A 15,655-nucleotide genomic window follows, 5' to 3' on the forward strand; every position below is an offset into this window, starting at 1 on the left:
TTGCTTTGTCCTGACTCTGGATGTTTGGCACATCTAAAAATAAATGACTTCCTATTCTAGCATGGTGGTGCACCTGCAATTCCAGCATGTAGGTGGTAGAAGCAGGATGGTGAGGAATTCAGTGTCATCCTGAGCCTTATAGAGAGTTCAGGGCCATCCTGAGATATGTGAGACCCTGTCTCAAACAAACAAATGAGAATCAAAAACAAAACCAATTTCTTTTCTTCTTCTTCTTCTTCTTCTTCTTCTTCTTCTTCTTCTTCTTCTTCTTCTTCTTCTTCTTCTTCTTCTTCTTCTTCTTCTTCTTCCTCTTCCTTTTCCTCCTTCCTCTTCCTCTTCTCTCTACTCCTCCTCCTCCTCCTCCTCCTCCTCCTCCTCCTCCTCCTCCTCCTTCTTCTTCTCTCTCTCTCTCTCTCTCTCTCTCTCTCTCTCTCTCTCTCTCTCTCATTTGTTTTTTAAGCCCTAGCTGTCCTGGAACTTGCTCTGTAGACCAGGCTGGACTCGAACTCAGATCCACCTGCCTCTGCCTCCCAAGTGCTGGGGTTAAAGGCATGCACCACCAACCACCCAACTTATCTTGATGATTTCTAACCCAGGGTTTTTGTTTGTTTGTTTTTCATACATTTGATTGTATGTTTTAATTTAGACTTAAGCAGCAGCAGCAGCAGGAGCAGGAGCAGACATGGTAAAGACACTCAGCATTTAAAAGCAGCATTCACCTAAGGAAGTAACAAAACCAGTCTTTATAATCTACCAGGAAGACAGATGACACTTAACTGGATGTCCTGCCTCTTGCCACGCCCTGGCTGTGATGCTGTTTTGCTGCTGTTTTCATGAGTCTAAACACTGTGCTCAGTGTTGTCCTCAGTCTACTTCTTTGTAATCTTTCTTCAAAATAACATCAGTTTTCTTTCGGTGGGAGATGCAGTTTGTGAAGATATTGTCCCAACCTTCTTAAACTTGAGCAGTCCTCCTGCCCCATCCTCTCAGATACTGGAGCTACAGCCCAATGTAGATGGGTTTTCTAAGTGTTGTTACCAGGGTCATTCATGGAGTTTTGTCCTGTATCAGGAGAGAGAAACAGTGGACTCTCCCAGCTGCGAGATGTGATCCTAACCAACCTAGCTGAGCAGCTTCAGAACAACCGATTTGGCAGTGATGAGGATGATCACTACAGGTGACACCTGCTACTTCTCTGTTGTTGTGATTAAATACCATGACCGTGGGCAACTTATGGAAGAGAGGCTTTATTTGGGTTTTGCGATTTTAGAAGGATAAGGGTGCATCATGATGAGTAAGCATGGCTGCAAGCAGCTGGTATCGTAGCAGAAGCAGGAAGCAGAGAGTGTGAATTAGAAGTGGCACAAGGCGGGGGCTGGAGAGATGGCTCAGAGGTTAAGAGCACTGACTGCTCTTCCAGAGGTCCTGAGTTCAATTCCCAGCAACCACATGGTGGCTCACAACCATCTGTAATGAGATCTGATGCCCTCTTCTGGCCTGCAGTCATACATGCTGTATACATAATAAATAAATAAAATCTTTAAAAAAAAAAAAAAAAAAGATAAAGAAAAAAAAAAAAGAAGTGGCACACGGCTTTAAATTCCCAAAGCCTGCTCCCAGTGACACACTTCCTCTAGCAAGGCTGCACCCCCTAAGACCTCTCCAAAGAGCACCAGCTCAGGACCATGTGTTCAAATGCCATAGCCTGGGGAGGGGGGAAAGGGGGAGGAGGGGGAGGAGGAGGATCGGCATTTTCATTCAGACCACGACACATCCACTATGTTGGTCACTGCTAGCCTTTTTTATAAGTGATGATTTACATTTAAATGTGTTCAATCATTAATCTCCCTGTTGTAGCTAAATTGATCCTAAATTGTGGGCCCACTGTAAGATAATAAATCACGCAGTTGTCCTATGAGTTGAAATAGCACACTTCAGTATGGTCCGCATTGTCAGGGAAGTGTTTTGGGCTTGGGAAAGTCCTTATGAAAAGTGATGGGTGAGGAGAACCCTCTGCTTGCCCTCTGCGAAAGAAGCTGCATGTTGGAGCTCGGAGGTTATACCTTTGTTTTTCTGTTATAGTTCCTTCTAAAATACTTGAATTAGGAGGTAGGGTACCATTTTGTGAAAATCAGTTTGCTTTGTGGTGTGTCCCATTGGTTTAATGACTTCATGGCAGAGTGAGTTAATGTCTCCATTGTCCCTTAGCAAGATACTCTTTATGTTCCCTTGTTTTAAAGACTCAATGACGAACTCTTACACTATATCCTGAAGATTGTTGTGCGAGAATCCTGTATCCTAATCACCAAGTGCCAAACCGTTTCCAAGGATGATTTCCAGAAGCTCCTTTCAACCGTGCCTGTAAGTGAGGCCTTTACTGAGGCAGTGTTGTCTCCTCTCAGGAGAGTCTGTGGCTGACTGAGCTTACCCTGGAAATGTGCACACGGGCAAGTCCACTTGGAGCACTTTCCTAAGAAGGGGAAATAAGACAGACAGAGGCACTCCTCCCTGAGACGCCTTATGGCTGGCTGCATTTGGAGTTTTGTTTTATGTAGGAGAGTTTCCTCTCTTAATTTAGCCTGTTTGCTAACTCAGTGTGTTTCAGAGGCTGCTAGGAACCGATAAGTCCTCCAGGGTTTGGGTGGGGTCTGCTGTAGAGATGTGAGTGAGAGGCAGGGCAGAGTGTAAAGGGGTGAGAGGGGAGCCAGTCTTCAGAGTGGCCAGTGAGGGCCGCATGGTGGAGGGCAAGCAGGCTCGTGTCGGCACCTGCACTGACAGCCCCTTTGAGAAAGTGTGTGCTCTCATCTCCGTGCTTCCTCTTTTTGTTTCTCTTGTGGAGATCGTATAAAAGCGTGAGGGTACACGAGCCCTTTCAGCTGCAGGGAGGTCACTTAATGTCCTTATTTGTGTTAAAGGCTGCATCTTCCTGCCTGCGCTATCTGATGGCAGTTCAGAATCACCTTCTCAGTAACACTGTTTTGATTAAGCCTGATGAGAATGATGACAGTGACAGCTCCTTGCAGGGAGAGACATTGAAGGTACAGGTAAACACAAGCTCTCTTTCAACGGTGCTTCCTCCACAGTTGCTGAATTCCTGTGTATATGACGTCAGAGTTGACGGCGGTGTTCATAGTCTGTGCTCAGAGGGCCGAGGCCACTCACGTCCTAGGTCTCTGTCATTGCCAGTGCTCACACCATGTTTGTGACACTCTCATAATGTGTCATCATATGCTCCTGGTGGTCTCTTCGTGCCTTTGCTCCTTTCTGTTTGGTGAGAATGGTACCGTTTGGCACCCACAATGGTCTCACTGCACTTTAAGGTCAACTTGAGAGGATTGCATTCTAACCACTTCCAATATTTGTATGCCTTTAGAGTCTTTTTATTTAAACAACTTACGATGATAAGTTTTGATCTTTGAATAATTTCTAACCATATAGTTCATTTCATTTTGTTACTAAAATGCTCTAAACGAGCATCTGTGTAAACGCATTCTTTTGTTTGCATATGACAGTATGGCACTGCACAGATGTTTTTCTAGCAGTGGTTGTTGTAATTCTTTGAGTTTGAGGCCAGCTTGGTCTACATAGTGAGTTCCAGACCCACCAGGACTACGTGGTGAGACCCTTATTTAAAACCAAACAAAAACAATTTTTTTTTAAATGAAAACATCCAGAGCCCGGTGTGGTCATAGATGCCTGTAATCCCAGGACTCCGGAGGTAGAGGCAGGAGCAGTGGGGCCAGAGTCCACCATCTGGTACGCAGCGAGTTCAGAGCTGGTCTGGGTTACACAAGACCCTGTACCACACAGAATACAATGAAAAGTAATCATTTTTTCGGAAAACTAGAGAAAGTGGTGTGAACTCTGACTTGACCACCCTGAAAATTTCACTAAGGAAGCCATAGAATGACGATGTGCCCTTCGTTCTCCCTCCTTTATGTACCTGAGCCTTGGGATTCAGGCATCTGCCAGCTGGTGTTAATGAATCAATCTCATTACATGACCAGGTTGTAGACAGACAGGCATGCTTGAGTTGTTTTAATTGCCAGTCTTGTTTATTTAACTTGCCTGGTCTCGGTTTCCTTATTAGTACAGTGATGATGCCCTTTCCCTTGGGCGATGATGGCAGTGTTGTTGGCAGGGCTGTGGTCCCCATACTGTGCTGTCATGTGGTGTGTGGTCAGTGATGCTCTCTCATATCATAGTCCCAGCTAGGAATCCCTGTCTTCTAATGATACCTTAATTCTATACAACAAACCCCAAGAAGTGCCAGTATACTTTCTACTGGAAAGTATTAAGAGTTTTATAGATTCTTAATTAAACACTATAGAGACGTAGAAAGACTCTTGGCAAGGGCAGGATGGGCTATGTGGTATAGCATCTCCAAGTAGAAACAAGACGCAGATACCATGTAGAGAGTTAGTTCACTGGTATTTTTGTCAGAAAATAGCTGTGAACTGAACTGTTCTGTGCCATTGCCTTGTGTTTCCTAACAGTTTGCATTCCCAGACAGTCTGTCCTGTTCTTTCATGTTCAGTAGCCCATAGCTGCTGCTGCTGCTTTAACTGGGCTTTTCAACTTGCTGCATTTTAAGTGTGCTGGGCTTAGACATTCGGACAAGGCCACTTGTCCTGTTTCAGCATGCTCTGGTTTGTTGCATTTTACTCATTGCCTGTACGTGTGCTTTTTAATGTTGTGTTTTCTCTTTAGCTGTGCTCATACCACCCAAGGCAGCCCTCCACCCGGACAGTGTCTGGGCCTCCAGGAGCGCTCTTGTGCTGGATGGGACGGGAGCTAGGCCTTGCTGCTAGACACACAGTGCCTTCCCTGTGAAATACTGCATATTGCTAGCTGCACTCCAGACTCTGGCCTCCCAAGCCAAATTCCTACCTGCCACCCAAGAGGAGCTCACTGCATTGGGCTTCTTCTGGCCATGTCATTTCATCTGGAAATGTGTTGTTAAATAAACACATCGTGTCATGTTGTCATTGTGAGCGTGCATTGTTCGTCACTAGGCTGGCAACTAACCTTGTGGTCTCTTCTGCCTAGGAGTTAAAGGCCAGTATTTTGGCTCTTGCCACCCAGATCCTGACTGGATGTGATGAAGTACTGGAGATGCTGCAGCAGGTCACCACTGCCCTCATAAACAGTGACATAGCTGACCGAGAGCAAAGGTGAGTGTGGGTATTGGCTACAGAAGGGACCAGCCAGTGCCCAAGCCTGCCTGTGAGGAGGGCTGAAATGATGCTGTAGTGCAAGGGTACTCATACCCTTTAACATGCTTTCAGGTGAGCCTGAGCCTGTGCTTGCCCTGTGAGCTAGCGTTAGCAGGTTCTGTTGCACAGCCTGGCCGCCTCTGACACTGCCATTGTCCTCCAGCTGGCCTGGCTTCCTTTTCTTTTCTTTCTCTGTTTCTTTTCTTTCTTTTTAAAGATCTATCTATCTATCTATCTATCTATCTATCTATCTATCTATCTATCTACCTATCTATTATGTATACAGTGTTCTGCCTGCATGTATGCCTGCAGGCCAGAAGAGGGCACTAGATCTCATTACAGATGGTTGTGAGCCACCATGTGGGTGCTGGGAGTTGAACTCAGGACCTCTGGAAGAGCAGTCAGTGCTCTTAACCTCTGAGCCACCTCTCCAGCCCCTCTTTCTCTGTTTTAATTTTCTTTTATTCATTCATTCATTCATTTCTGAGGCAAGGTCTCTCTATATAGCCCTGGCTATCCTAGGACTCATATATAGACCGGGCTTCGACCACCAGAGATCACTTGCCTCTGCCTCTCAAGTGCTGGGATCAAAGGTGTGCGCCAACATACCCAGCTTCAATTTGCCTTTTAACTGTTAGCCTCGTGCTGTGCCTGGTTCCTTTGGGGAGGAAGTGACGTCGTGGTAGAGATAACTATGTACCAGACAGAATGTGGCGCTGACATAGTCCCTCGGGCTTACTGTCTTTGACTTCTCCAGATACCAGCTCCTCACACAAGAATCCCTGCCATCCTTGCTTTTCTTTCTTTCTTTTTTTTTTTTTTTTTTTAAGATTTATTTATTATGTATACAATGTTCTGCTTCTGCTTGCACATATCCCTTCATGTCAGAAGAGGGCACCAGATCTCATTTAGATGGTTGTGAGCCACCATGTGGTTGCTGGGAATTGAACTCAGGACCTCTGGAAGAACAGCTAGGGCTCTTAACCTCTGAGCCATCTCTCCAGCCCCATCCTTGCTTTTCAAAGTGAGTCATACACTGTATTTTTATGATACATTGACCTCATGTGACCTTGCAGTAGTCTTTGCTTCAGTGTGTCTGTTCCATGGCCTTGGTTGTTGCCCATTTGAAGATGGTAAATAGGAATTTGGGCTGAGAACACTATAACCCAGGTAGGCATTGCACCAAGGCTTAGGAAAACATTGGTTCTCCACTCTCAGTGCTTGGGAATAGGTGGAGTGTAATGGGGGATGCTGAAATGGGGTGCCCACTTCTTTCAACTCCAGTATCCTCAGTAAGTAACCTTGGAGAACTCACATGGCTCCCTTCTTTCTTAGAGAGATGGGCAGGCTTTGATCCTTCTAGCAGAGAAATGAGATACCAAGACAGTGGTTTTAAAGACAAATTTTAAATCTGTCTATTTAGTAGTCAAAGTCATACACAAAGGAAGTTGAATGGTAGTTACTGAGGCTGGAGGAGGAGAGTTATTGCCAAACAGGTTTGGATTGGCAGGATACATAGAGTTACAGAGATTGACAGTGATATTGTTTGTACATTATTCTAACCCTGAAATGTATGCTTCAAAGTGGTCAGGATAATAAATTGTATTTTGGGTGTATTTTGCCGGCATTAAATTTATTAAAACAAACTTGCCAGCTTCTAAACTGCACAGGAGCCTCAGTTGCTGTTCCAGGAGTGGAGGCCTTGGACTGGAGCTGGCAGATCCACTTTGTAGCTCTTCATCCCTCCTTTCAGAGTCTCGCACAGTACAGAGCCAGCAGACCGGAGGCCAGAGGCCTGGAAGGGCCCTGAGTTCTTAGAGAAGTCACAGCATTTCAGCACCCATTTATGAAGTGCTATGAGGGCCCAGAGATGTATGACCTGGGCTGAAAAGCATTCTTCTTCCCTTCTCCCTCAGAGATGGGCGTTTGGGAAGTGGATGGAGTTGACTGGTTTAAAGAGATGTGTTTGAGGGAATTCTTGGGCATGGGGCGTGATGGTTGCTCTTCTCCAGGCATGAACTTGCTTAGGCTGTGTGCTTTCCTGAACTTGTAGGTTAAAAGGCTTGGAACAAGTGACCAAGGCCACTATGCTTGGTCACCTTCTCCCAGTGTTGCTGACCTCCCTGATGCACCCCAATCTGCAGACCTTGACCATGGCCGACGCCCTGATGCCTCAGCTGGTGCAACTGGTGCTCTACACCAGCCAGGTGGGCCTCACCCTTGACATACTTTCTGCACAGCTCCCTCTGCCACAGAGGGCGTGCTAACAGAGACAACTTCCAAGTCCTCAGCAGCAACCACGCGTGCTAGGGGCAGATTTTATGTCTGTGTGATATAAGGAGTGGTGGACCCAGCAAGTGTTGATTCTGACCTGCTGTAAAAGTGCTAACACGCAGCATCGGACCGCCTGCTTCACACCTAGTGTCCCGAGTCCCCTCGCCAGCTGGAGTAAAGCACTGGGGGGGGGGGGGGGGCGTCACTAGTGGGCGTGTCCGAGAGAAGGAGGACAGCCAGGACTGTAAGGCTGCAAGTGTGACTTCTAAGTCCATGTTGGAAGCCACCCCAGTTAAGACACTCAGATGGTTTTGTGTTTCAGACGGCCTTGCTGCTTAAAACCCAGTGTCCAGTTTTTGCCGAGGTGGGCTGTTCCCCGTGTGGCGCCTCAGACCCGAAGTGCAGGCTGTTCCCTGATGAGAGGTAACATGTGCCCACGTCTCCCTTCCTTTCTTCTGGTGAAAGCCTGTACTCTGTTTACAACAGTCACTTTTAGCTAGGATTAGCTAACTGGGAAAGAAGATAGCTCAGGGCCAGAGTTTCACAGGCAGCTACAGATGCTTTAAATTTACAGGGACAAGTGAAACTGCATTCCCTATAAGAGAAGGGGACATTCAGAATTGATTCAAAACCCTCATAGTAGTAGACATACAAGGAACATTGAATTTGGTAGATTTATTATTATTACTATTATTTCTAGTGTGTGTGTGTGTGTGTGTGTGTGTGTGTGTGTGTGTGTGTGTGTGTGTGTTAGTTTTTGTTATTGGTTTGTTTTTAGACAGGGTCTTACTATATAGTCTTAGATGGCCTGACTCTCACTGTGCAGACAAGATTGGTTTCACAGATGTCTGCCTTTCTCTGCCTCCTGAGCGCTAGATTTGAAGGTGTGTGTCACCATACCCAGCTTGTTTTTAAGGGGGCAAGGGTTCAAGTGATCCTCCCATCCCAGCCTTTTATAGCAGAAACTTCCCTGTGTGGTTGGCTATTTTCCTTCCTTCTCTCCCTCCCAACCCCCTCTGTCTTTTGAGACATTCTCCTGTGTCCCAGGCTGCCTAAAAACTCCCTGTGTAGTTCAGGCTGCCCTTGAACGCCTGACCCTCCAGTATGTGCCTCCTCGGAGCTGGGCCTGACTTTACTGAGCGGTGAGTGGCTGCCGTCAGCACAGCTCTGCAGCGAAGCTGACTGAAGCAAAGGAAGGTGCTTCCTGTCCCCCACCCCCCACGTGAGAGTTTCAGTTTGTGTTGGACAGCCTCAGGATCCACAGAGTTCTTGCAAGTTGGAGGAGAATGGAGAAGGAGGTTTCACAGGCACCTCTCCTGAGTCAAACTGCAGGAGCGCGGCTGGAGACTGGTGGAGTTGCTGCAGTTTCTCGGGCACTGAGGCTGTGGGGTTGGCAAAAGTGCCTGTCTTCAACCCACCCCTGGAACTTCTGAGGAGAGCTGTGACGGTCTCCTTGAAATTCGAGTCGTGAATGCATGTGCAGTGCTCTAAGCTTGTGTGTGTGAGAAGTAATGGAGTGCCTTCCTCAGAAGACAAAAACTTGAGCATAGAGCGTTTCCAGTACTTTCCATTGCTACTCAGGACTCAGGTGGTAGGGTGTTGGCATACTGTGTGCTGTGGGAAACCTCAAACAGTTTCTTAAGCTGTGGTCTGCAGTTTATGCTTGTTTTTGTTTTTGTTTTGTTTTCCTTGTTAAACTGCACCACTTTCTCTTTCTCGGGTTTTAGAATGCTAGAAGAAAAGGAAGAGCCAGGCTTTCTCACTGGCTTGAAGATCCCTGCCCCGTGGGCTGCTGGGAAGACCGTGGAAACAGTACACCCTGTCAGAGATAACTATAAGTTTAAAGAGACTGTTCATATCCCAGGAGCCCGCTGCCTGTATCTACGATTTGACAGCAGATGCTCGTCGCAGTACGACTATGACAAAGTAAGCGGGAATGGGTTGTCTGCTGCCTCAACTTAGCTGCTGCTTCTTTTCCTTTGTGCTGGCTGCCATTCTTGACTCATTTCTGCCTGTAGGTCCCTCGCAGGAAGGAGACTCCCCTCAGATAGTGCTGTGGAGGGTAGTGGCTGAGGGAGTTGAAGAGCCACAGCTCTGTGTCTGAGAGCAGGACTGTTAGGGCACGTAGACTGTCTCTGTCCGTGCCCAGGAGCTGGGACAGAGGACTTGCTGTGGCTCTGCTGCCTCCGCCTTCCCTCTTGAGAGTCATGTAAATGTGTGATGGCTGTCCATCTGAAAAGGTCTCAACGCCCAGTGCTTCCTTCTCACGTGTCCTCTGGAAGAGGGTGGCTTTTAGAAGTTCAGATGCGCCTGAGTCTGGCTTGTGTTTTCTTCTTTGTCATTAACTCAGGCACCTGCAGATTTTGAGGAGCTGGTGGCTTTAATGGCCATTTTGAAAAGGCAGGATTTTCTTCTGTTGCTGTTGAACTCGTGAGGAAAGGCTAATGAAGGAACACACAGAGTAGACTGCATATTCTGTCTTCATGTCGCTGGTCAGCTACTTGTCACCTCTGCCCTTTGTAAACAGAGGAAGGGCAAATGGTCTTATCCTATCTCGGGAGACTTAGGGTAAAGGTAAAGAAAGAACTCTGCCTTGAGATGATGAGACACATGACCATGAGATGTGAAATCCTCTTCCTAGTTAGATGTTAGGAGAGTCAAGAGGTCCAGATGTATGGAGGTGTTGAAAATGTGTCCTCAAAACTCACCTCTGCCTGCAGCTAAGATGCTCTGTGGAGCCTGGCTCCAGCTCGCTTGTCTCCTCCATTCAGGTGTTGTGCCTGCAGTGTTCATGTGCAAACAAGTTACCACATTAGTTGGTATCATTTGTTTCTCCTTTACAAATGATCATTCGCATCTTCTAGTGTATACTGACTAGTGCCTGCCCTGTACATAGAATTACGATTCATAAGGAAGCTTACTGTGTAGACAAACATATTTATTCTTCTCATGGTCCCTGGCTGCTGTCAGCAGGAGGTCTAAAGAGTGTGAGCTCACTAGCTGACCAACAGCCAGGTTAAAGATGCACGCAGCTTTCACGGCCCAGCTGAGCTGCCAGGTATGGCAGAGTGGACTGTAGCCTCAGGCTTCGTAGTTATGGAAGCCAGAGCTCTGTTTCCTCTGGATGTACCTGAATGCCAAGTGAGCTGTCTCTCTCTTTCTTTTATGTTAGAAAAGCACCCGTGAGGCCAGAGGGCGCAGTAGATGAGGCTGGTGTGGCAGAAGCCTAATGACTCTGCACAGACCCCACCATGCATTGGTGGGAGGAGGGCACCACCTTCACGGCTTGTCCTCCAACCTTCCCACGTGGGCTGTGGCACACATGCCCCATGCACACATATCATGCGGGCACACTTTAATAGTAAAAGCATCAGCCAGTCGGATATAAATGGGTGATAGGAGAATAGTATTAACAAATGAAAATTGTCTCTACAAGCAGCAGCCACCTTCCTGGCCCATAATTGTGTCATTTCTTTTTATGCCATTAAGCAACAGTCTAAGAATGTGTGGCTTGTTTTCACTTTGTTGCATTTTTTAATATTTATTTATTGATTTTTTTTTTGGTGCTTTTATTTTGTATTAGGTATTAGAACCTGACTATATTAGCTCACTTTGTTAATTGTGGGGAGGAATTAAGGGGCCAGACTGCACCTTTTGTTAATGAGTGCTGATAACTACCACGAAAATAGCTATTTGAAAAATATACATGCACAATAGCCAAGTGTAACTATTGAAGCCTTCGTGTCCCAGTGATAATAGAGATTTGAAAATATAAGAAATATGCATGGCAATAATTTTAGTCATTATTTTTCTTTGGCTGCCTTGTAAATACCAACAGCTGATTGCCTCTAAACTTGTATCAGTTAGACCTTAAATATGAGGATCTATTAGTTATATTATAATGATACCAGTGTCTGGTTATAAATGTGTTTTTTTACAAATATTTTTTGCAGCCTCTTTATTTGTAGATGTTGTTTTTGTTTTTCTTTTACAGTCTAACAGTCTATTTTCTGTTTTGAAGTTGGTGATATACGCGGGGCCTAACACAAACAGTAGGAAGGTTGCTGAGTATGGAGGCAACACTCTGGGATATGGCAGCCGTAGTGTCTTAGGAACTGGTTGGCCGAAGGACTTGGTGAAGGTATGGTATCAAGTCACAACGTCTTTCTAGAAAAGAAAGGTGACCATAGGTTCTTCATGGGCCAAGGACTAACTGTAGCCCCAGAGAGCATTTGCCGTGAGGACTTAAGTTAGGGTGGGTCCAGATTGCTAGGCCTACTACCTTCCCACTTATATTCAGAATTACCCTCCTTTTGCCTGTAGGACATCAGACCCTTGTCCATGCTAGAGCTTGAATCCATCCACAGGGTTCTTTGTGGCCAGCAGTTGTCATAGCTAGTTCTTCCCTTGGGGTCTGGGATGCCAGTCCTCCCAGAGCCCTGGTCTGGATGTGGACAGCAGGATGTGGCAGTTTAAAAGTTTTGAGTTAATGTTTTCAAATGAACTTGGCCTTTGAAGAAAAAGAACAATCAGTTCTCAAACTGATATGACTAAGGTCATGATTTATAATCTGGGCCTTTGAGCTACTCACTAGTGTGTGCCCAGAGCACAAACAGGGATCAGAAGCCCACTAACACCAAATATATTTAGCATGTTTCCTGAGCTTGTATGTTGCACACACAGTTAACCTGTTGCACACTTTAATTAACCAGTGATGCAGTCTGCCCAGATGTCTGGGTGAGCTAAATCTTGATCTGCTGCTCTTTGCCCTCCTCATTGACACAAGCGAGGCTGGAAAGAGACAAGGAAAGAGAACAGAGCACAGGCAGATCTCTGTGAGTTCGAGGCCAGCCTGGTTTGCATAGTGAGTTCCAGGATAGCCAGGGCTGCATAGAGAGACCCTATCTCAAAATTAATTAATTAAATAAATAAATAAATAAATAAATAAATAAATAAATAAATAAATAAAGTAAATCTCTAAGCCAGAGATTTGGTGGTAAACTCCTGTGATCCAGGTCTCTAGAAGCTGAGACAGGAGGATCATGAATTCAAAATGAGACCTTATCTCAAAAAGAAAAAAGAAAGTCAATCTCTGAAATACATTGCTCTCTTGGAAATTGTTTGTCTTTCTTAAAGTTAATTTTCCCCCTTAAATCTTAAGGTTGAAGGCGATACAGTCACCTTCTCCTTTGAGATGAGAAGTGGCCGTGAGCACAACACTCCTGACAAAGCCATGTGGGGCTTTGCTTGCACAGTTCGCGCTCAGGTACTGAACTTAACTCTGTCCTGTGTGCCTTGGTGACATAGATCATATTTGCCCTGGAAACGGCAGAATATGAGGCACTCTTTCATCTTTCTCTTCCTTAACAAATGGAAACCTAGCAAGAGTGAGTGGAGTGGAATGAAAGGAGCTGGACCTAAAGTCAGTTCAGCAGCACAGAAACCTGTGGCTGGGACTCTTGGAAGCCTGGAGAGGTGACCGGGCTCTAGCATGTTCCCGCAGGGCAGAGGTGGCTGGAACACGCAGTTGACAGGAGCATTTGGATTCTGAGTTAGGAGTGGGACTTCCCCTCGGGTTAGACTGTAGACTTGGAGGTTACTAGAGCTTGACCCAGCACAGAGCCTCAGCCTCTCAGGCCCAGCTGCCAGCTAGCATGTGCCCCCTGTGAGGCAGGGCTCTCTGTCCTCTGTTTATCAAGCAGAAGGGCTGCTACCCAGGAGGCATGCAGGATTTCCCTGTAACTTCAGTGCACTCACTGAGAGAATAACAGTCTGCACTATGGAGGCGTAACCGAGAGCAAGCAGCCTAGCTTCCTGCGCGTGGTTTGTGCTGTTTCTAATGAGAAGTCCGACTAGCTGTTCACTTCCCAAAACCTCATTCAGCGGTCACACCAGCACCACCCTTGTTCCTGGTGTTGGCTACTGCACCTGGTGCTGCTCTGTGAAACCCAGTGGGGATGGTCCAGTGTGGTGCAGTGTAGCGTGCAGTGCTCTGCCAGTGCCCACTGACCTGTGTGTGTGCTTTGCCCCTGTCTGCATTGTAGGAGTCCTCGGAGGATGTCTCAGGAGGCTTGCCCTTCCTGGTAGACCTGGCCTTAGGTCTGTCTGTGTTAGCTTGTTCCATGTTAAGAATCTTGTACAACGGACCAGAGATTACCAAAGAAGAGGAAGCCTGTCAGGAGCTATTGCGGTCCAAACTTTTACAAAGGTAACAAAGTCTGCATGACTTGGAGCGACTTTTGCCCACAAACAGAAATAGACTTCATGTGGAAAGCTGCATGGTGTCTTAGTATTTGAGGAATGGGATGAAGATGACACCTCCTGCTTCTCAGCCTTACTCTAACTTTTCTTGGAGCTGCATAAGTTTTCTCCAGTTCAAGCACTGTACCGTTGAAGGACGCCCCAAAGAGAGGAGGGTAGATGTATGATGAGCAAATCAGACGCCGGGGGTGGGGTGGGGGGGTGGGGGGGTGGTAACCATGTGATGCTGTGGGGTCCCAGGGTTTCCTAAGGACGTGTTGGAAGGGATGTGCATTCCCAAGAAGACAAGAGCACTTCCACAACGTGCTCCGGTTCGCCTTTGGAGAAGGTTTGCTGAGTCCACACTGGACAGACACATCATGTGAGCTGTCTTGTGTCTGACGTAGCTGCAGCCACTCAGCCAGCTTTCCAGTAACCGTAGAAGAGGAGTGAAGAGCTCGTTCCTCTCTCCCCAGGTGCCAATGGCAGGTGGAGGCCAACGGTGTCATCTCCCCTGCGCTCACTCCGAGTCCCTCTCCACTGCCTCTGACCATAGAAGAAGACAGAGAGTTTACCTACCCCTCGGACGTCCTTGTGCCTCCTGTTGGGAACTACTTCGACCTGCCTCGGATCAGGCTGCCTCCAGGGATCATGATAAAGCTCAGGGAAATTTCTGGGCGTGCACGACCTCAGTTTAGACCAAGTATAAAGTATGTTCAGACAGTGGGGAGGCCATGTTTCATTTTATGTCTAACTAGTGACCCTTGAACTTTAAGTTTACGCAGTGGAAGAGTGCTTTCCTGTCGTGTATAACCTCTGGGTTTGAGCCCCAGCACCATAAAAAATTAGTTCAGTTGTACGAAAACCTATGTTTAGTTAGTGGACATGAGCTGAATATTTAGTGAGCCAACCAGGTAGCATTGAGCCATGGCAGTTCTCGTGTGGCCCTCCAGCCACAGCCAAGCAGCCCTGGCAGTGTGGGCATGCAGCCCCTCTTCTCACGTGTTGAAACTGAGGGTCCTAATGGTGGGGCTGTTCGCTGGGTCTTAACACGTTTCCCATGGAACTCCAATGCCTGTCAAACTTGGCGAGCTCTAGCTTTTCCTCTGACAGTTTGACCTTCCGCCTGACCTCAGCCTCTACTTTTGATTTCTGTGCAATCTGGGAACACTTTCCTTGTGCTTCCCAGGAGAGAGACAGACTCCAAGTCTGAGAGTCACAGATGTGCTTGTGCTAAAGTCATCTTCACGAGCACACGATGGCATGCAGGTGGAGGTCAGAGGACAGCTTGCAGGAGCTGCTTCGCTCCTTCCACCATGCATGTCCTGGGGATCCAACTCAGGTTCTTAGATGTGGCAACAAGCCCCTTTCCCACTGAGTCCTCTCAGATCGTCCATAAACAGTATTCTGTACAACCTGGTATACACATGCACTGGACACCATAGCCTCGGTCAGAAGAGGAATAGTGCCATGGCTCTATTTTTTTGTGTATGTGGGAGTGCATGCACCATGGTTGAGTACACAGAGGCCAGAGAAGGGACACACCCTGCTCTATGACTCCCAGCCGCATGCTCTTACGGAACGAAGATCAGCGGTTGGCATTACTGGCAGCGCATCAGGTGCCTGGACCTGCCTGTCTCTCCACCCAGCACTGGGACTGCAGCCGTGTGCTGCCTTGCCTGGCTTTGGGTTTTGTTTTCTCTTTCTTTTTGAGATACCGTTTCTCTGTTTAGCCATGGCTGTCCTGGAACTCACTCTGTAGACCAGGCTGGCCTCGAACTCAGAGATCCGCCTGCCTCTGCCTCCCAAGTGCTGGAATTGAAAGTGTGTATCATCACTGCCCGGCTCTCACCTGACTTTCATGGGTCTGCCAAGGACTGGCACTCATGTATCTAATCCAGTGACCAGCTCCTCAGCTTCCAGAA

The 15,655-nt window shown here is 47.1% G+C and overlaps 1 protein-coding gene across 7 annotated transcripts in view; it reads left to right on the forward strand.

Moving 5' to 3' along the window:
- Window positions 1-15,655, forward strand: part of Hectd4 (HECT domain E3 ubiquitin protein ligase 4) — a 171,952-nt gene that overhangs the window by 84,468 nt on the left and 71,829 nt on the right. For 3 of the 7 annotated variants that reach the window (XM_037198666.1, XM_037198667.1, XM_028855651.1), the window contains exons 15-25: window positions 1,072-1,177; window positions 2,241-2,361; window positions 2,916-3,044; window positions 5,050-5,174; window positions 7,270-7,423; window positions 7,813-7,913; window positions 9,218-9,416; window positions 11,485-11,631; window positions 12,652-12,756; window positions 13,535-13,698; window positions 14,207-14,440. In XM_037198666.1, the coding sequence (XP_037054561.1) occupies window positions 1,072-1,177; window positions 2,241-2,361; window positions 2,916-3,044; window positions 5,050-5,174; window positions 7,270-7,423; window positions 7,813-7,913; window positions 9,218-9,416; window positions 11,485-11,631; window positions 12,652-12,756; window positions 13,535-13,698; window positions 14,207-14,440 (1,585 nt within the window). The remainder of the gene's footprint in view (window positions 1-1,071; window positions 1,178-2,240; window positions 2,362-2,915; window positions 3,045-5,049; window positions 5,175-7,269; window positions 7,424-7,812; window positions 7,914-9,217; window positions 9,417-11,484; window positions 11,632-12,651; window positions 12,757-13,534; window positions 13,699-14,206; window positions 14,441-15,655) is intronic. The other 4 variants (XM_037198669.1, XM_028855654.1, XM_037198668.1 and 1 more) reach the window with 3 other exon arrangements.

The sequence above is a fragment of the Peromyscus leucopus genome, chromosome 23 (assembly GCF_004664715.2).
Source record: "Peromyscus leucopus breed LL Stock chromosome 23, UCI_PerLeu_2.1, whole genome shotgun sequence".
Taxonomy (NCBI): Eukaryota; Metazoa; Chordata; class Mammalia; order Rodentia; family Cricetidae; genus Peromyscus; species Peromyscus leucopus.